The 21,012-nt window shown below is 46.7% G+C and overlaps 1 protein-coding gene across 1 annotated transcript in view; it reads left to right on the forward strand.

The window, feature by feature from the left end:
- HMGCLL1 (3-hydroxy-3-methylglutaryl-CoA lyase like 1) overlaps positions 1–21,012 on the forward strand; it is a 456,170-nt gene that overhangs the window by 178,042 nt on the left and 257,116 nt on the right. The window contains exon 6 of the mRNA XM_069236772.1: positions 12,456–12,519. Within this exon, the coding sequence (XP_069092873.1) occupies positions 12,456–12,519 (64 nt within the window). The remainder of the gene's footprint in view (positions 1–12,455; positions 12,520–21,012) is intronic.

The following is a 21,012-nucleotide window of genomic DNA, read 5'->3' on the forward strand; positions in this document are numbered from 1 at the left end:
TGGTTTTGGTAGGTTTCCCTGAGTGGCAACTAAGCCCAACATCCACAGCTACCCACATTGCAAGAAAGGGTCAGTTTTTAGTAGAATGGGTAACCCTTCATGACCTCCTCAGATTCCCTCACTACCTCTGGGGGGGAGTGCCCCTCATCTATCCATAGCCCCTCCCTCACACACAATTAATTTGTTTCAGAGAACTGATAAAGGCTAGCTGTACAAATAGGAAGGCATATCTACCTAATCAAATCCTTTTTATCAACATTAATCAATCAGTCATTTGTTAAGCGTGCTACTCACCCGCTAGGGTCTTAAGGCGCTGAAATGGGGGTTGTGGAAGGACTTCTACTGCTCGAATAACCAGGTCTTGAGGTTTTTCCTGAAGGTCAGGAGGTCCTGGGTCTGTCGTAAGTGGGCGGGGAGGGTGTTCCAGGTCTTGGCGGCAAGGTGGGAGAAGGATCTGCCGCCGACTGTGGTTTGATGGATGTGAGAGATGGCAGCGAGGGCAAGGGTGGCGGAACGGAGTTAGCAAGTGGGAGTGTGGAAGGTGAGTCACTCATTGAGGTCGGCAGGACCCGTGATGTAAAGAGCTTTGTGGGCGAGGATGAGGATTTTGAAGGTGGTCCTCTTGGTGATGGGAAGCCAGTGTAGGTCTCTGAGGTGGGCTGAGATGTGGTTGCGGCGTGGGATATTGAGGATGAGGCTTGCGGAAGAATTCTGTATCTGTTGTAGTTTCTTCTGGAGCTTGGCTGTGGTTCTTGCGTAGAGTGCATTTCCATAGTCCAGTCTGCTGCTGAAGAGGGCGTGGGTGACCGTCCTTCTTGTTTCAGTGGGGATCCATCTGAAGATCCTGCAAAGCATGTGGAGGGTGTTGAAGCAGGAAGATGAGACGGCGTTGACTTGCTGGGTCATGGTGAGTGATGAGTCTAGGATGAAACCTAGATTGCGTGTGTGGGTGGTGGGTATTGGTGGGGTTCCTAGGGTGGCTGGCCACCAGGAGTCATCCCATGCGGAGCGGTTGGAGCTGAGGATGAGGATCTCTGTCTTGTCTGAGTTAAGTTTGAGGAGGCTCTTCTCCATCCAGTTGGCGATGGCATGTAGTCCGTCGTGGAGGTTGGTTTTGGCAGTGGCGGGGTCCTTAGTGAGTGAGAGGATGAGCTGGGTGTTGTCGGCGTAGGAGATGATGTTGAGGTTGTGGGATCGGCCGATATTGACGAGCGGTGCCTTGTAGACGTTAAAAAGAGTTGGGCTGAGAGAAGACCCTTGGGGGACACCACAGATGGTCATGGTGGCTTCCGACAGGAAGGGAGGGAGGCGGACTGCCGGAGATGAAAGATGTGATCCAGTCCAGGGCCTTGTGGCAGATCCCGGCATCGTAGAGGCGAGTGCAGAGGGTGCGGTGACAGAAGGTGTCAAAAGCAGCCGAGAGGTCCAGGAGGATGTGGGCTGCGGTTTCGCCTTTGTCAAGCATGGTCCTGATGTCGTCGGTTGCGGGGATGAGGGCGGTCTCAGTGCTGTGGTTCATGCGGAATACGGATTGGGAGATATCCAGCATGTTGTTGTCCTCCAGGAAGTGGGTCAGTTTGCCATTGACAATCTTCTCTATGACCTTCGCTAGGTAGGGAAGGAGGGAGATGGGTCAGTAGTTATTGAGGTCTTCGGGGTCCGCTTTGGGTTTCGTTAGCAGGGCGTTGAATTCGGCGTGCTTCTAGCTCTCCGAGAAGGTGGCAGTCTCAGAGGAGCTATTGATGATCATACGGAGTTGAGGGGCGATGATGGGGCTTGCTTTGTTGAAGACATGGTGGGGGCAGGGGTCGGAGGGAAATCTGGAGTGGATGGTGCTCATGGTTTTGATGATGTCCTCGTTGTTGATGTGGGTCCAGGAGAGCAAGAGGTTGGTGTGGCTGGGTGAGTTGGGGTTGGTGGTAGCCGAGCTGGTTGTGGGGGTTGAGGAGTTGAAGCTGTCGTAGATGTCCGTGATCTAGTGATGGAAAAAGGTGGCGAGGGAGTTGCAGAGGTCTTGCGATGGAGGGGTGTCGATGAAGCATGACCTGTGGTTGGTGAGTTCTTTGACGATGCTGAAGAGCTTTTTGCTGTCATGGGCGTTGTGGTTGATGCGATCTTTGTAGAAGGATCTTTTGGTGGTCCGGATGAGCTGGTGGTGCTTGCGGATGGCTGCCTTGAGGGTGGCGTGGGTCCTGTCTGTTTGTTCGTGGCGCCATTTCTTCTCGATTTTCCAGCACTCTCTCTAAGAGGCCTGAAGGTCGGCAGTGAACCAGATGGCCTTGGTGTGGTTGTTGTAGTATTTCTTGGGCGGGGTGTTGGCGCAGTCGTCTATCCAATGTCTGAGGTTGAGGGCGGCTGTGTTGGGGTTTGGTGGTGCTGGGTGGCGGGGGCCTGGGCAAGGGTGGAGATCAGTTGGTCTTCCGAGATCTTGTTCCAGCTGTGGTGGGGGATTTGTTGTGGGCGGTGGTGAGTGGAGGGTTTCTGGAACGTGAAATGGACGCAGTGATGGTCGATCCAGTGGAGTTCAGTGGTATGGCTGAAGGTGACATGGCTGCTGGTGGAGAAGACGGGGTCGAGTGGCTGGCCGGCGGAGTGGGTGGGCATCGTGACCAGTTGTTTGAGACTGAGGTTGGCGAGGTTGGCGATCAGAGCAGTAGAGCTGCTGTCATTGGTGTTCTCGAGGTGAAAATTCAAGTCGCCGAGGAGAATGTCACCCGTAGAAGTAAGGGCCTGGGTGCTGGTCATGTCACCGATAGAGTTGTGAACTGAGGTCGGGCCTGGGGGACTGTAGACGATGATTCCTCGGAGGTTGGCGTTGACGTTGATGTGGATCCGGAAGTGTAAGTGTTTGGCGGCATTGAGGGTGTCATCGGTGTTAGTTGAGATTCTGATGGTGTTCTTGTGGACTATGGCGATTCCTCCTCCCAGTCTGTTGGTGCGGTCTCTGCAGGTGATCTTATAGCCTTTGGGAATGGCTATGATGATGTCACGTTCTGAGGAGGCAGTCATCCAGGTTTCGGTGAGGAAGGCGACGTCTGGGGAAGATGAGGTGAGTAGGTCACAGAGTTCGACGGCGTGCTTGTGGACGGAGCAGGTGTTGAGGAAGATGCAGCTGAGGTGGTTGTGTGTGGGTCTGGCGTGGCACTTGGTGGCTTGGGAGCAGGTGAAGCTGCAGGTCTGACAGGAGAAGGGTCCGTGGGTGTGCCTCGGGGTGGCTTGGACACAGGCGGTGGAGCGGCCTGAGTTGAGGGCATGCAGTTTGGTGGCACTGTAGCAGTGCTTGGTGGCGTTGGGAGCGCGTGGGTCAGGGGGTCTGGCGCTGGGTGCGATTCAGGCATGGATGGCTGCAAACGGGCTTTCCTCTGGCAAGTCCACACAGCGGCTGCCATTAAGAAGAGGAGGCAGGAGCGGTGGGTGAAAGGGGGGGGGGATGCAGGGGACGCAGTGGCAGGAAAGAGAAAGGAGAGAGCGGCTGAAAAAGCCGAGAGCAGGTGAAAGTAAGCTAAAAAAGCAGAAAAGGCACAACAACAAGGGGAAAGAGGCAGAAAGCAGCATAAGGCACAAAAAAGGAAAAGGCACGAAAAAACAAATACGAATTACAGGACAGACACACAATACTTACGGCAACCACTATACACCAGGGATGAGGTGCAGGTGGGTGCCTGAGGGTGGTGGAGGGCTTCGAACTCGCAGCAGCAGCGCGGGTGGGGTAGAGGGCACGGAGGCAAACAGGAGGAGCTGCACGGCATGGGAGTGAAACCCGACCTAAAATCAGGTCAGGGGTCACTCTGTGCACAGAGCAGCGGCGCCATTAAGAAGTGGAGGTGGGAGGGAGGAGCAGCTGGGAGGCGGGAGCGGTGGGCGAATGGGGGCGTGAGAGGGGTGGGGCCGCAGGGGATATAGTGGCTGGAAAAGGGAAAGGGAGGGAGAGTGGCTGAAAAGCCAAAACCCAAGAAAAGAAGACAAAAAGGCTCACAGAAAATGAGTTTGAACATGGAGACACATAGATACAGAGCAATAAAAGCAATAAAAGCAATAAAAGAGGCACAAAACAAAGACAATTACAGGACTTGAAGGCAGTCTGGTGGAGCTGTGCGGCATGTGGAGCGTGCTCTGATCTTAATAGTAGGTCAGGGGTCACATATGCAGCACCTTGCCCATAGGGCTATCTAGGGCCTACCTTAGAGGTATCTTAGATGTAGTAAAAAGGGAGTGTAGGCCTTGGCAACTAGTTTAAATTACAAAGTCAATGTGGCAGAAAACAGTGCATTCAGACACTGCTGTGGCAAGCCTGAGACAAGTTTGGAAGGCTACTTCTGTGGGTGGTGCAGTAAGCTTTTAATTTACAGGCCCTGAGGATATTGTATACCACTTTACAATGACTTACCTGTAAATTAAATATGTCAAACAGGTGTAAACTAATCATACCAAGTTTTAGGGGTGGGAGCACATGTACTTTAGCACTCATTAGCAGTGGATAAAGGGACCAGAGACCTAAAGCCAACAAAAAGGGGGTCAGAAGTTAGGAATAGATAATGAAATACTAAGGAAAAAATATAGGGGCATTTTTATACTTTCCTTGCACTGAATTAGTGCAATTTTTCACGTTCATTCAGTGCAAACTTAACTCCATATTTATATTTTGATGCTAGACCTGTCTAGCGTAAAAATATTAGAGTTAAAGTCATTTTTTGGATGCGTGAACCTACCTTGTGTCCATTAGATGCAAGGTAGGTGTTCCCGTCCAAAAAATGACTCAAAGCCTCTAGTGCCCTATTTGTCCTCCTGTGCAAAAATGGTACGCAGGGGGAGGGGCCTAAATAATGGTGCTAAGCCTGCTAAGCCTGCTTAGTGCCATTATTTAACACCTGGGTCAGGGCAGGCATTAGGGGACCTGTGGCCCCATTTCCATCATCAAAAACCATGGTAAGATCCCACAGGTGCCCACCCCAAACCCCAGGAAGACTCCCACCCACACCAGAGGGACACGAGAGGATGGGGGAACCCCATCCCAGGTAAGTAGGGTAAGTAGAGGTAAGTATTTTTTAATGTTTTTTTTAAATGCCATTGGGGGCCCTGAAAAGGGCCCCCCTACATGGCACTGGGTGCAATGTCCGTGTTCAGGGGACCCTTTTTCCCTGCACTGACTATTGGGGTGGTGGGCATGACTACTGTCTTTTATAAGATGGGAGTTGTGTGGTATGGATGGCTTTGCGTCAGGAAATGACGCTAGGCTGGTTAAAAGCATTTCTTTTGCCTCTAACCAGCCTAGCATCATTTTTTGGTGCAAAAACCCCTTCCCCCATACTGCCATCCCCACCCAGCTAACTTAATTTTCCAAGACACTAGCCCACACTTTGTGCCAGCCTGCGGGATTCCCTAAATTTAGCACCCAGCTGGCGCTTGGAATGGCGCAAGCCGGCACTATACTTTTTTCATATGGGAAGTTTGGGTTAAAAAGTATAAATATTGGCCATAAAGTCCTAACCTTTTTTATGCAGTTTGCATGTATCTGTTTGGAGACAGTTTGTAACAGTCAATGTTTAATAGTAGGGTTGTGTCTTATGAACTTTGGTACCAAAAGAATCTCTGACAAAAGCAGTCATCCACTCAGCTATCCACCTACAATAAGGATCAGTGATCTGTTCAGTAGCTTCTTTGCAGCAGGCATATTAAACCTCTGCACTACTTTATAACAAGTCAAAATTGCTACTAGACAAAAGATCTCTCTCTCTCTCTAGTTGGAACATTAATAACAAGAGTTATCTTGACATTTTTGTTGCTGCCTAACTCTGCAGCAGGTGTTTTTTCAATTGTAAGTTATTGCTAATCACAGCGCCCCCACGTCAGTGCCCCTTCCCCAGGTCAGCTCCCAGTGGGGCTGCACCCGTTGCACTGCCCTAAAGTTGGCCCTGGAATCACATGTGTAGGAAAGTACCATCTTGCCTGGCATGTTACCCCCATTTTTTCTGTATATATGTTTGTTTTTGCCTGTGTCACTGGGATCCTGCTAGCCAGGACCTCAGTGCTCATAAAGTGTGCCCTGTATGTGTTCCCTGTGTGGTGCCTAACTGTATCACTGAGGCTCTGCTAACCAGAACCTCAGTGTTTATGCTCTCTTTGAGTTTTAAAATTGTCACTGCAGAGTAGTGACTAATTTTACCAATTCTGATTAGCACACTGGAACACCCTTATAATTCCCTAGTATATGGTACCCAGTACCCAGGATATTGGGGTTCCAGGGGAACCCTATGGGACGCAGCATTTCTTTTGCCACCCATGGGGAGCTCAAACAATTCTTACACAGGACTGCCACTGCAGCCTGCGTGAAATAACGTCCACGTTACTTCACAGCCATTTTACAATGTACTTAAGTAACTTATAAGTCACCTATATGTCTAACCCTCACTTAGTGAAGGTTAGGTGCAAAGTTACTTAGTGTGAGGGCACCCTGGCACTAGCCAAGGTGCCCCCACATTGTTCAGGGCAATTTTCCACGACTTTGTGAGTGCGCGGACACCATTACACTCGTGCACTACATATAGGTCAATACCTATATGTAACGTCACCATGGTAACTCCGAACATGGCCATGTAACATGTCTAGCATCATGGAATTGTCACCCCAATACCATTCTGATATTAGGGGGCAATTACACGCATCCCTGGGTCTCCAGCATTGAGCCCGGGTACTGCCAAACTAACTTTCCGGGGTATCCTCTGCAGCTACCGTTGCTGCCAACCCCTCAGACAGGTTTCTGCCCCCCTGGGGCCTGGGCAGCCCAGTCCCCGGAAGGCAGAACAAAGGATTTCCTCTGAGAGAGGGTGTTACACCCTCTCCCTTTGGAAATAGGTGTGAAGGGCCTGAGAGGAGTAGCCTCTCCTGGCCTCTGGAAATGCTTTGAAGGGCACAGATGGTGCCCTCCATTCATAAGCCAGTCTACACCGGTTCAGGGATCTCCCCAGCCCTCCTCTGGCACAAAACTGGACAAACGAAAGGAGAGTGACCACTCCCCTGACCAGCACCTCCCAGGGGAGGTGCCCAGAGCTCCTCCAGTGTGTCCCAGACCTCTGCCATCTTGGATGCAGAGGTGTGAGGGCACAAGAGACAGCTCTGAGTGGCCAGTGCCAGCAGGTGACGTCAGAGAATCCTCCTGATAGGTGCTTACCTTTCTCTGTAGCAATCCTCCTCTGAGGGCTATTTAGGGTCTCTCCTGTGGGCATCTCACCAGATAATGAATGCAAGAGCTCACCAGAGTTCCTCTGCACTTCCCTCTTCGACTACTGCCAAGGATCGACCGCTGACTGCTCCAGGACGCCTGCAAAACCACAACAAAGTAGCAAGAAGACTACCATCAACATTGTAGCACCTCATCCTGCCAGCTTTCTCGACTATTTCCTGGTAGTGCATGCTCTGAGGGCTCTCTGCCTTCACCCTGCACTGGAAGCCAAGAAGAAATCTCCTGTGGCTCGACGGAATTTTCCCCCTGCCAACGCAGGCACCAAACTTCTGCATCACCGGTCCTCTGGGTCTCCTCTCATCTTGACGAGTGTGGTCCCTGGAACACAGGAGCTGGATCCAAGTGTCCCCGACAGTCCAGTGGCCCTTCTGTCCAAATTTGGTGGAGGTAAGTCCTTGCCTCCCCACGCCAGACAGTAATCCTGTGTACTGCGTGAACTGCAGCTGCTCGGGCTTCTGTGCACTTTTGCAAGACTTCCTTCGTGCACAGCCTAGCCCAGATCCCCAGTACTCTGTCCTTCATTGCCCAACTCGCTGAGTTGGACTCCGACTTCATGGGACCCTCTTTTCTTGTGCTGAGTGGAGAAGTGTGGCACAATGGTTAGAGCGTCAGATCCTGATGCAGAGATCTGGCCCAAGACCCACCTCGGCGAGTCTTGGGCTCAATTCCCTTGGACCAGATAATTCTCGCCTCGGTGCCTAATCTAATTAATGGGTCCCACTCTGTAACTCTGGGCAATAGCTTGCTTAATCTCCACAATGGCCCTTACAGTTCTTGTTTGCCTGGCTTCACCCTGGGGCTGTCCAGGAGTGGACTCCTCACAGGGAAAAGCCTGGAGGGGCTCCACAGCGGTATGCGTACAGCGCCTTGAGACCCTAACGGGTGAGTAGTGCACTATACAAGTGCAAAGTTTACAGTTTTACCGTCGTGCTCAGATCTTCTGAATGCCTGTTCAGTTGCTTCTGTGGGTACTGCCTGCTTCTGCGGGAGCTCTGCGTGTTGCTGAGTGCCCCCTCTGTCTCCTCCTCCAAGAGGTGACCTCCTGGTCTTTCCTGGGCCCTGGCAGCACCCAAAACCTTCAACCACGACTCTTGCAGCTAGCAAGGCTTGTTTGCGGTCTTTCTGCATGGAAGCAACTCTTTATCCTCCAGCACGCCGTGGGACATCTTCCGACCAAAGGAGAAGTTCCTGCCACCTTCTGTTGTTGCAGAATCTTCGGCTTCTTCCACCCGGAGGCAGCCCTTTTTCACCTTCATCCGGGGTTTAGTGGGCTCCTGCCCCCCCGGACACTTGCGTGACTCTTGGACTTAGTCCCCTTCCTTTACATGTCCTCAGGTCCAGGAATCCATCTTCAGTGCTTTGCAGTCAGTTGTTGTCCTTGCAGAATCCCCTATCTCGACTTTACTGTCTTTCTGGGGTAGTAGGGTAACTTTACTCCTACTTTTCAGGGTCTTGGGGTGGGGTATATTGGACACCCTTAGTGTTTTCTTACACACCCAGCGACCCTCTATACACTACACTAGGCCTGGGATCCATTTGTGGTTCGCATTCCACTTTTGGAGTATATGGTTTGTGTTGCCCCTAGGCCTATTTTTCCGTATTGCATTCTATTGTGTTCTGCGGTGTTTGCATTACTTTTCTAACTCTTTACTTACCTGATTTTGGTTGTGTGTGTATATTCTGTGTACATTACTTACCTCCTAAGGGAGTATATCCTCTAAGATACTTTTGGCATATTGTCACTAAAATAAAGTACCTTTATTTTTAGTAACTCTGAGTATTGTGTCTTCTTATGATTTAGTGCTAAGTGATATAAGTGGCATAGTAGGGACTTTGCATGTCTCCTAGTTCACCCTAAGCTGCTCTGCTATAGCTACCTCTATCAGCCTAAGCTGCTACAACCCCTCTAATCTACTAATAAGGGATAACTTTGCCATTGCACAAGGTGTCATTGCCACAAGGTACCCACTATAAGCAAGGCCAGCCTCCTACAACATGGTAGTATGGGTAACCCCAAATTTCGAAGTGTGGGGCATATTTCAGAAAAACATAGGTTAGCCTAATTTTTCATTCTTTATATTTTACCATATGAATTACTGCATGATCGGCACATAACACAATGAATGAACCATTATATTTGTAAACTCTTGTTGGCTTTGGGTACTGAATGTTTTTAGAGAACTTATAAACCCTTTATATTCCTGTGACCAAAGGGCCCATGGACATAACAGTGCATGACTTCTGTACATTGGTCATTGTGACAAAAAATTAAAGATGAAAATGTCACCCATGGCTATTTTCTTCCTACTCATTTTCATTATTTCCACAGTTAGTTTCTTTGGGAAGGTCTTGAGGGATCTATCCAGAGGACCCCCTTCTGAACTCAGAATGTTGTCAAATTTTTAACACTATATAGCTTTCCGAGAAAACTCATGGATTACACTGCTAATCCCATCACATACTGCAAGTAGGTGAATCCACAAAATTATGAAAAATTGACTACTTCATGAAAAAATGCAAATTCATAGAAAAAAATGTTTTTGGGTACAACGCTGCCTGTTGCTGAAAGCTAACCAGGTCATGATGGTAGATGCCATTTTCAGAGAAAAAATACACTTTCTTTGCAGAGCACTTTTTCAGGACCTTTCCCCTCCAAAACCCCAAATTTAGCCAGTACTTTATTTATTTTCTAAGTTTCCTCCAGGGGTAACTACAAACACTGACGGCCAGATGTACGTACCATATTTCTTGTCCCAAACGGCCCGATTTGTAGAGTCGGGCCATTTGCGACAAGAAAAAAACATTTTGGTATCTACAGACCCTATTTTGCGATTTAGTAATCTATTGACGAACTCTGTGAAATTGTGAAATTTAACATAGAGGTTTTTACTTGCAGATACATTTTGGTAAACAAGTCCAATTTAAGTGAGGAAACATGTGTCTTAATTGAACCCAGTTCAATTATTGTTGGATAGTTTGAGTCTGGATGGCTTTGCGAGGAATTATATTTTGATTTTGGATTCTGAAGGCCTCATTAAAACCAATAACATTTTTCCATATCTCACGTATAATCTAACAACCAGGTCTGGCTTTTGACATGGGTGAGCTGGGTTTAGGCCTAGGGTTGGCAGTCTTCAGAGGGGCTCACAGGACTGTCTGCTTGACTCCAATGGTACAGATTAAACTTCTTTTAATCATTAGGTTGAGCGTAAGCATACAACCTCTTGTATACTTTGAAGTATCCTTCTTCTGTGGACTTACAGCTATTTCATTTGTTAGTTTAAGTTACATTTAAAAATCCTTGCTTGCTAGGTGTTAGTCATTCCTCCTTGTCCCTCCTTCTTTTGTGTGGGAGCAGGGACCAACTACTGTATAATTATGATTTGTCCTGTTTATCTGGTCTGTAGGAGACTTTTTTTACTTTCTTTTTTGCTCATGTTTAGGGAAGCTTCCCTTTTCATTTGCAGAGCATTCTTGCTCTGAGTTTAGCTTAGCTGTAAACAAGGCTATAGATCAGGTTGTTATCTTGGTTACATTTAGTCTTTGTGGGCTCTCTGTGCCCTCTCTCAACTGCCTGGCTTTCACCCTTCCTTGGCTTGGATTTTCTTTACAGAGTGTGCTTGCCTGTGATCCTGATGCTTACAGCATGAGTGGAGGATCACTTTTTTACTTCATTACTTGTTTAGTTAATTGCTTGTTATGAATGAGCTGCCTGTATCTCTGGCTGATAAAAATGAAACTATAGGCTTCTAGAGCTGTTCTGTCCAGAAACACAGCCCCTAGTTCTGACATATACCGTAAACAAAGTTAATGCTGGATGTGGAACTATTATCTGAAAAACCCTTATTGTTTACCAGACTGTACCAGGAAATATCAAGCGCAGTTGACCTGCACTCTTCACCTTCCAAGAGTTTCCCTTTCTTAGCTGCTCTTCTGTGTGCTGAGCATAGACTTGTGAAGCTTTTGTAAATACAGGATTACTCTGCCCCACCTTATCAGTTTCTCTGAGAGCTGTCACGCTCCTCAACGTTCTAAATATATAGGCAAGCCCCAACATATTCACACCTTGTGATTGGCTGTCATCCTTTTGGCTTTACCAGTACTTATAGCTAGAGGAATAAGGTAAATTGAAATGCTTTAGTGAAATGCAAAGGCAATGGAATTATATGGCAGGAAAAGATGACATTATGAGGCGAGGTTGACCAATTTATGTGGCAAGAAATTTCCAGTTATGAATTTGCAATGCCAATAGCTCTAACTCAAGAAAATCTGAGACCTATTGCATTGCAAATGCTTATTTTAACTTGCCGCAGGTGCCGTTTTACAGCCCACTAACCCTCTTCCTTCCAATTCTGTCTACCTCTCATCCACTGCTGACACATACCAACACCACATCATTAGTGCAAAAGTCCCTCAAACAAAAGATGTGAACAATTTCAATGGACCTTCAATGTGTCCAATAGACCATGCATAACCAATTTATTCAAAACAAAATCCACAGAACAAGTTTGCATGGGCAGTAACACCAACAGACTTAAAGAGAAGCAACTCATGCAAATACATGCAAATGCATCTGAATGTGACAGATTTCACTTTCCATAAAGTCACAATATTTGAAGTACCACTGCTCACATTTACAATATCAGTCATGAACAAAACCAATGTTAGTGTACTGAGGTCGACAACACCACCATTCGCACCACCAACAACTTGGCAGTTTGTGAATGAGCTATTCCATGACTGAATCAGAATATTTGGGGGAAGTGCAGAAACGTTTGTGCTTAGAGGCTGTGAACATATAATGGACCCACTGCTACCTCATTTTATTCACTAGATGCAGCGAGAACTCTAACTTTCTTTCACCCAGGATGGTATCTGACCAAGTACCGTCTCTGCTAACAACATTGTCAATGAATTTGAATACATCTAAATTTGATCTCTCTTTAATTCTCACTAAAAGCACTGTTTTTTACTCACAGTTTTATAAGACTAAAAGATATATGCTGACATTGCAAAACTTTATGTTTTTAAAACAGTCGCCCTTTCTTTCTGTTTTCCCCTTTCTATAGCATACTATTATTTCTGTTACCATAGATTTAACGTTCTCGTCCATTCCTTTCTCAAATGACCTTATTTGTTCTATATTATTGTTATCTCTCTAGAGCATTGAGTACTTGTGCAACTAAATGCATATCTATTTTTCATTTTTATGTAGGTACGTGTCATGTGCACTGGGATGTCCTTATGAAGGGAACGTTGTACCAGATAAAGTGGCAGAAGTAAGGATACTTCTCTGTGGTTGATGTTATTTGATTGTACATGACAAAAACTAATTTAAAAGTGATTTATTATTTTCACAAATATAAATGGAATAAACTGAGTCTATTCTAAATCCTAGCAGAGGGTTACTCCATTCTGCAGTATTAAGATCTTCTTATGCTATTATAGGGTTATAATACGGCGGGCGGGATATCTGTCACATTTGTAATAGAGTTATCCCCTCCACCAGGAACTCAATCAGGCCCTAAGTTCCTCATTAGGAGTTTGGCAATTGACCGCCCTAACTCCAATACGGCAATGAGGAGGTGGCTTCTTAGCCAGCAGCCTCCCCACCGCCATATTACAATGTTTCCATGGGCTGGTCGGTGGAAACAGTGCTCCTAAGGGAGCCGAGGCCAATGGCGTTGCACAGACAGTGCCCCCAGCTTCCATAGCAGACAGTGCATATTCTGAGGGTGCTGACAGGGAACCCTAGCACTGCCCATGTCTTTGGCATGGGCAATGCAGGGGCCCCCTCTGGCCCGAAGTCTGCCTTTCCGCTGGGCTTTCATGGTGGGGTCCCCACCTTGTAATCAGCCCCTAAGCCTTAACACGTGTAACAACGTGAAACAAAAGTCAGTCATAATAAAGTTGCAGTGAAAATGATGAAGATAAATTGGCGCCCTTTGAGTATATAAAAAAAATCATGAAAAATATGAAAAAGTGAATTTTGAAAGACACAGTTAGTGTTAATCTCCAGTACAACACACATATGTGATCCATGAGTAGTAACTCTTTATATTTATGCTTTTTGCTAAGGTGGTTTCTACTGCTGCATGCTTTACAATACTTTGGAAATGCTTCATGAATACAAAGATGTAGTGGAAATTGCTGTGGGCCAGTATACTGTCTGTAAAATCTGTTATCGTTTCATTAGGTTTCTCTTGAGTGTAGTCACTCACAATTTTATTATAGCTTTATTTTATTCTGTGATTAAAGATTTTATGGATGGCACTGTGTGTCATCTAGGGTATCATTTGTGATGACATGGGTCATGCTTTGATGTTACCATGAATTTATGAGTGGCCAGGATTGATTTATATATCAATCTGGTATAATTCTCCTTGTTTTGAGACATTATTTCAGAGCTTCAGACATCTGATTTTATTAATTACCTATTTCTATTAATTGAGTTTTTGTACAACATATATTCCTGTTAGTTATGAATAATCCATGCACTTTATTTCATTCACTAAAATTTTGTAGCACCATGTTTTCTTCTGGTTTCATCCTTTACACCACATTTGAAAATCTTCGAAATTTATGCTTGCAAAAAACTTGCATTACTTGATAAAAAAGCGCCCTGAGAATAAGTATTTAAAAGGAAGGCTGTCTCACTCTAAGCACACAACCATCACTGAATTTAAAGTATGTGTCAGCAAAACGTCTTATACAATGACTGAGGTGAATAACCCATCAACTCCTAAAGACACCTAAATCATATTATTAGGGATCTTTCAAAGTGCCAAGATCTAGCACATTTTCTACACTCACTGATACCAACAACAAAATGGTGATGATCCTGCAACAAAAATATATTCAATCCTTTTTTGGACAGCTGAAATCATTAACTGTTTCTCCTCTCTGAGATTTTTCTATCACTTGTCCTGCACTCCCTGGAGAAACAGACCACTCAATGTGCATCTACCAAAATGTGGGTGGAGTGGGTGGTTGGGACAGTTTTTTTTTTAGGACTCAGGGTAGGTGGGGGTCGGGGTAGTTTAGGTATTAGGGGTGGGGGTAGGTTTGGGCCTCAGCACAGGTGGACGGTTGTATATCAGACCCACGCATGCCATTTCGCATGCTGTTTCCACATATGCCTTTACTAGGCATGCTTTTGCAACAAAATGTGTGCATTGTTCCGGCATGCTTGGTTCCATCATGCAACCATTTATATGTGTATCCACTAAGACACCGACAAAAAAATGATGTTCAACCTTAGAAAGTCTGACAAACACTAATACATACTCTGATGTATTGAATCATACACAGGTATAGACTCTCCAAGATCTAGTCACACACTGAAGCATTCAACTAGACACCCAGGCCCACTATGATGTATACACTAAGACATCCATGGACTGACTTATGTATTGCGAGATAAACACAGGCACACAACAGCCCATAGACTGACACACCCTGGTACACTCTCATGCATGTAGTGGCACACCCAGGCACACATGCATGCATATACTAGCACACCTAGGTACACAGTCATTCATACACTGACACACCCACATCCATACTGATGCATACACTAACACATCCAGCCAAACACTTATAAATACACTGACACATGCATGAAGACTGCCCACTATACATTGACACATCCAGAGACACTCCTATAAATACACTAATAGAAGAAGGCAGACAGTGATCCATGTAGTAACACACCTGGGTACACTCTCATGCACAAAGTGACACACCCAAGCACACACCTATGTATACACTACCACACCCAGGTGCACTTTCATTCATACACTGGCATATCCAAGTGCACACTTATGCATACACTAACACACCCATCCAGATACTTATGTATACACCGACACACCCAGGTACAGTAACCAGCATACAGTGATACACCCAGGGATACTCTTAAACATACACTAATACACAAAGGCACACAATTATCTATAAACTGACATACTCAAGTACACTATCATGCACATAGTGACACACCCAGGTACACAGTTATTCATATACTAACACACACAGGTACACTCTCTTTTATACACTGACACACCCAGGCCAACACTATTGCAGACACTGAAACAACACATGGACACTGATGTATACACTTATACATCCAGATACTATTACAACTGTAACACGTCCAAGCATACACTGAAGCATCCACTGACACACCCAGTCAGAAACTGATACATACACTAAGACACACAGGTACAGACGTATGTATACACTGATACAGCCATACAGATACTACTGCATATGCTGACACACCCACATGCCAAATTATGCATACACTGACACACCCAGGCCCAAATGATGACATACACTGACACAGTCAGATGCATACTGATGTATACAATAATACATCCAAACACAATAATACATACACTAAAAAACCCAGATACATCCTTATGGATACACTGACAGACACAGCGAGAGACTGATGTATACATTAACAAACCCAGTTAGATAATGATGCATACATTCAGACATCCAGTTACAGCCAGTCATATACACTGACATACCCAGGGCCACATTCATGCATACACCAACACACACACACAGAAAGACAATTATGCATACACTGATGTACCCAGGCACACATTATTGCAAACACTACAAACCCTGATGCACACTGATGTATAAACAAATACATACACTGAGACACCCAGGTATAGACTAATGCTTACACTAACACACGCACAACTACAAACTCATGGGAATACTAACACAGCAACGAAGATACTGATGTGTACTCTGACACACCCACACATACACTATTATATATACACTAACATACCCACATTCACATTGATGTAGACATGCATATACCAATACATAATAAAGACTCAAAGACATCTCTTTATTTGATTTAGTGGTGGTTCTAAGAAGAACAGTTTTTATGTATATTGTTTTGGAACAAGTTTTTTTTTTTTCAGAAAGTGCATTGGAAACTTGGGAGAAACTTAAATGCAAAACCTTTGCATTACCATAACCCAACAGTGGGCAGAAACAATTTCTTTAATGAAAAAAATTCTAAAGAAAAATTAGCAACAATGTTTTTTCACCTACAAAAATAAATAATTGACATCTTTAACTTTTGCAATCACCATATTATGGCAGATGGTGCAGGATGTTACCATTTGATTCAATATGATGCAGGTGGCTGGCATACTGATGTTTTCAGCAGTAGCATGGGCAGGTTGTGATGTACCAGGTTCAGCATCCAAATGTGTTACTTCTTTTTCCCTCATCATATGTCAGTATGTCCATTCGTGGATTGTGCGCACATGCTTCCAAATACTTTATATCCTGTGGCAGTGTTTTTTTGATGTACCATGAGAAAGCTCTTTTCCACAGAGGTTCCATTTAACAATTCTTGCACTGTTTTTTTCTCCGCTAGGTATGGTAAAGAATAGCCATACATCACTCTCCTTTCTTGACGAAGAAGGCACCTTTTGACTTCCATCTTCTTCAGCAATATCTTGGGTCTGAGTAGATGGTGGCAGAGCACTCCCTTCAGCCATCATAGAAAGTTCTGTAACACAGAATCTCAGCTAAGATGCTTCTCCCTCAACAGCTAAAAGAATAATCACTGTTTTAGGGAGTGGCCCTACCCAAAATTAGGTGTGGTTCAAAAGTGTGGTTTGTTAGGAACAGTTTCCATAGGAAGAGCGTTCTTTCTTTTGCCAATAACTTTGGTGTCATTTGATGAATCATCCCAAAGTGTTCAAAACAAGTACATCACTCAATTCAGCTGTTGTCCTGAAAGTTTCAGGATGATTCGTCAAGTGGGGCAGAGCAAAAGGGGCAGGTCCCAAAACACATTTTCCCCATGCATGTTCCCACCTGCATTTTGAACACAACTACAACTCGAACCGCTGGATGGAATTGCACCAAATTTGGAAGACGGCTGGCTGTTGGTCCAGAAAGTTTGTTTTTTGTGATCTGGTGTGAATCCATTAAGTAGTTTCGTAGATATTAAAGGTTACAAAATATAGATATCCAGGGTGCTGGAGGATCTGGGAATCCTGGAGGTCTCATGCTGAGATCTGATTTTCTGCCAACAAAGGAAGTGTTGTCAACAATTTTTAGCACAGCTTAAACCGAGTCCCAAAAAAAAGCCAAAAAAAAGAAAAGGGGCCATAGTAGGAGTACCCTGAGCCCCTTGCCTTGGTCCAGGGGACTCCATGGGACCATGCCAGGGCTAAAATTTCTTTTTTTTTCAATTATCAGAAAAATCTGCAGATGGATTTGCAGATTTTAAGAAAAGATTTACAAAAGAAGTGTAGTCACCTGTGCTTTAAATTTATTTGGTCCTCAGGTGGGCTAGGCCCCTGGGGCATTAGGGGCTAAAAATAAGAGGGGGGCACAAGGCCCCCCCTTTCCTATGGATTTTCGAAACTCCTGGGAATCACAACCTCACTGAGACTATGTGATAATAGCTATGCGGGGACCTCCCGCCCCCTGCGCCCTGGGGACACCACCTTTAAAACACCAGTTTTAGAAAAATAGTCAATATTTGTCTATATAAAACAAGACCAAATATGATAAAAATCCAACATACAGTAATAAAAATATGAATTCAACAAGATTTACTCAAAAATAGAGTTCCTTGAAGTCGATAGCTCCACTTGGGGCTATCACTGCATTGTGATAAACAAAACCAACAGTTCAGGCCGGCCGCGGCGTTGCGGGCCAGCTACTGTGTTGGGAAGACCCGCAAACAGTACCTCTGAGATTGCAGGGCATCGTGATCCTCATGGTGAGCTCTGGGGAGCGGCGTTGCTAGTGTTGCAGTGTCGGTTCTGGAGTCAGTGCGGGAGTCATCGGGCCCTTGAAGTCACATGCGTCACGGATTGGGCTCCGGGTTGATGAAGTCAGGAGCGCTGGCGTGGATGGTGTTGGAGCTGCGGTGCGAAGTGGGACGATGCAACATGTGGTGCCCACAGGTCACAATGCGAGCAGCCGCTCGACGATGGCATCCAGCGCATCGGTGAGACCAGGGCTGTGGTGTGAAGCAGGGCGATGCGATGTGCGGTGTCACCAGTTCACAGTGCAGGCAGTGTCGTCATCACTGCTGAGCACTGTCTTCAGTAGGCCCAAGCCAGTGGTGCGGGAAGGGATGGTGCTTTGTGACCCTCACAAGCGGTGTCCAAAGGCCACGGTGCAGGCAGGGATGCCTATTGATGACACAGGAGTCGATGGTGCTGGCGTTGGTGGACCAGGGCTGCGGTGCAGGATGGGATGGTGCTTCGTGTACCTCACTGTGCAGGCAGCGGCGCCGGTGTCAGTAGGAGTGTCGTTGTCTGGGATGTCCAGGCTGTGGTGTGAGCAGGCGATGCCGGAGTGTGGGGCCCACAGATCGCTGTGCGAGCAGCAGCTCAGTGAAGTCGTCCGATGATGGCGTCAGCAGGGCAGTGCGGCTCTGTGCGGTGTCAGCAGGACACAGTGCAGGCAAGTGGCATTATTGGCGGGGTTTTGGTAGTTTCTCTTCTTGAACAGCACAAAACACACAGTTCCTAGTGCTGAAGATTGAGGAAACTGAAGTCTTTGGTGTCCCTGAGATTTCCAACAGGAGGCAAGCTCTACTCCAAGCCCTTGAAGAACTTCCTCAATCAGGACACACAGCAAAATTCACCCTTTGCACATTGCATGCAAGTTGGCAAACTTCAAAGCAAAGTCTCAAGTGTTTGCAAGATCCTTCCTTGTCCAGGCCAGGCCCCAGACACACACCAGGGGGTTGGAGACTATATTGTGTGAGGGCAGGCACAGTCCTTTCAGGTGCAAGCAACCACTCCTCCCTCCACTCTAGCTTAGATGGTTCATCAGGATATGCAGACTACACCCCAGATCCCTTTGTGTCACTGTCTAGAGGAGAGGTATAAACAGCCCAACTGTCAAACTGAAAATGAATGGACATACTTCAATTACAGCAGTTGAAACCAAAAACCGCCTTCAAAACTACAAAATTTTCCCCTTTTATTCCTCCAACTAAACTTCAATGTCCTAATTTTGGAAAAAAAGTACTTGGATCATTACCAGTTTAGACATAGGCCCTCATTACAACCGTGGTGGTTGGTGATAAAGTGGCAGTAATACCGCCAACAGGTTGGCGGTAAATACCACCAAATTATAACCATGGTGGAAACAGCTCAGACAGACAGTCACTTTAACACACCGACCGCCAGGGCGGAATCAACAGGCACCACGGCGCTAACCGCTACAGCCAGGCGGTAGCCAATGTTCCGCCCACTGTATTATTACACACCAATCCGCCACCTTTTCTGGGTCAGTACCAACGACATCAAAAGCCTGTTGAAAACACTGCACAGAAGGGAAAGGACTCACCTGTGGAGACTCAGGGAACAACCACGCCACCATGGAGCCCGAGCTGCATGTCTTGCCCATGCTCTTCTATGTGCTGCTCCACTACGAACACCAACGACGGCAAACATGACCACGGTGAGTACAGCCACCTAGCACACAGGGGAGGGAGGGAGGAAAAAAAGAGAGTGACACACACATGCAACACACATCCCCCCAACACCACACACATAAGCAGATGCAGCAACATAACATATTTACCCCGTTTGCCTCATGAATAATGCAAGGACAACTACAATAGAGTAAAAAGACTGTGATAAGATAAAATAGTAGTATAATAGAAGTATATACATATTTACAAATGTAGGGACACTGCCCAGTCCTCAATGTCTGTGGGCCGCAGGGCCACATTACAAAGTCCAAGACCCCACTTCACTCCTGCAACAACACGGAAAGAACACTGCAGGGGCATCAGGTAGAAATTAGGCAGGCACCTCAGCCGGAAGATGGTACAATGCCACTGGTCCTGGAGGGGGAAACATGCCCTGTGCTTGGTCCTTGGGAGTGCAAGGCACAGTCTCTCAAGTGGGTGACATGCCCACTGGCTCTGGAGGGGGCAACATGCCCATTACTCTGTCCTGGGGAGTGCAAAGCCACAGTCTCTCAAGTGGGTGACTTGCCCACTGGTTCTGGAGTGGGCAACATGTCCTGTGCTTGGTCCTCTGGAGGATGGGGTGAGTGGATGCCATCTCCACAGGCTCTGGAGGGGGCAACATGCCCTTTGCCTTGTCCTGGGGAGTGCAAGGCCACAGTCTCTTCAGTGGATGACTTGCCCACTGGCTCTTGAGAGGGCAATATGCCCTGTGCTTGGTCCTGGGGAGGATGGGGTGAGTGGATGGCATCTCCACTGGTTCTGGAGGAGGCATTGTGCCTAGTGAGCTTCATCTTTGGGAAGATGGGGTGAGCGGATGGCATCTCCACTGGTTCTGGAGGGGGCATTGTGTCCTGTGACCTTCATTCTGGGGAGGATGAGGTGAGTTGATGGCATCTCAACTGGTTCTGGAGGGGGCATTGTGCCTTGTGATGCAGAACTTGGGGAGTGCAATGTCACAGTCTCTCAGCTGGGTGTCATACCCACAGGATTTTCAGGGGGCAGGCCGCACAACAGCTCATGGATGCAGGTCTACAGAATGTCCGCCTGCGGTGACGGCTGTTCATTGATGGCAGTGGTGCTGCTGCTGCTGGTGGTGGGGGGAGGCTCCAGCCTATCCCCTGCAGCCTTGGATGGCTGCCCACTGGTGCTGGTGGTGGGGGGAAGCTCAAGCCCATCCCCTGCAGCCTCGGACAGATACCCAGTGGTGCTGCTGCTGGTGGTGCTGGTGGTATCCATGTCCTTACTGTCCCCTCCAATCTCCGCTGTGGTGCTCCCCTCA

Source organism: Pleurodeles waltl, chromosome 5 (assembly GCF_031143425.1).
Source record: "Pleurodeles waltl isolate 20211129_DDA chromosome 5, aPleWal1.hap1.20221129, whole genome shotgun sequence".
NCBI lineage: Eukaryota > Metazoa > Chordata > Amphibia > Caudata > Salamandridae > Pleurodeles > Pleurodeles waltl.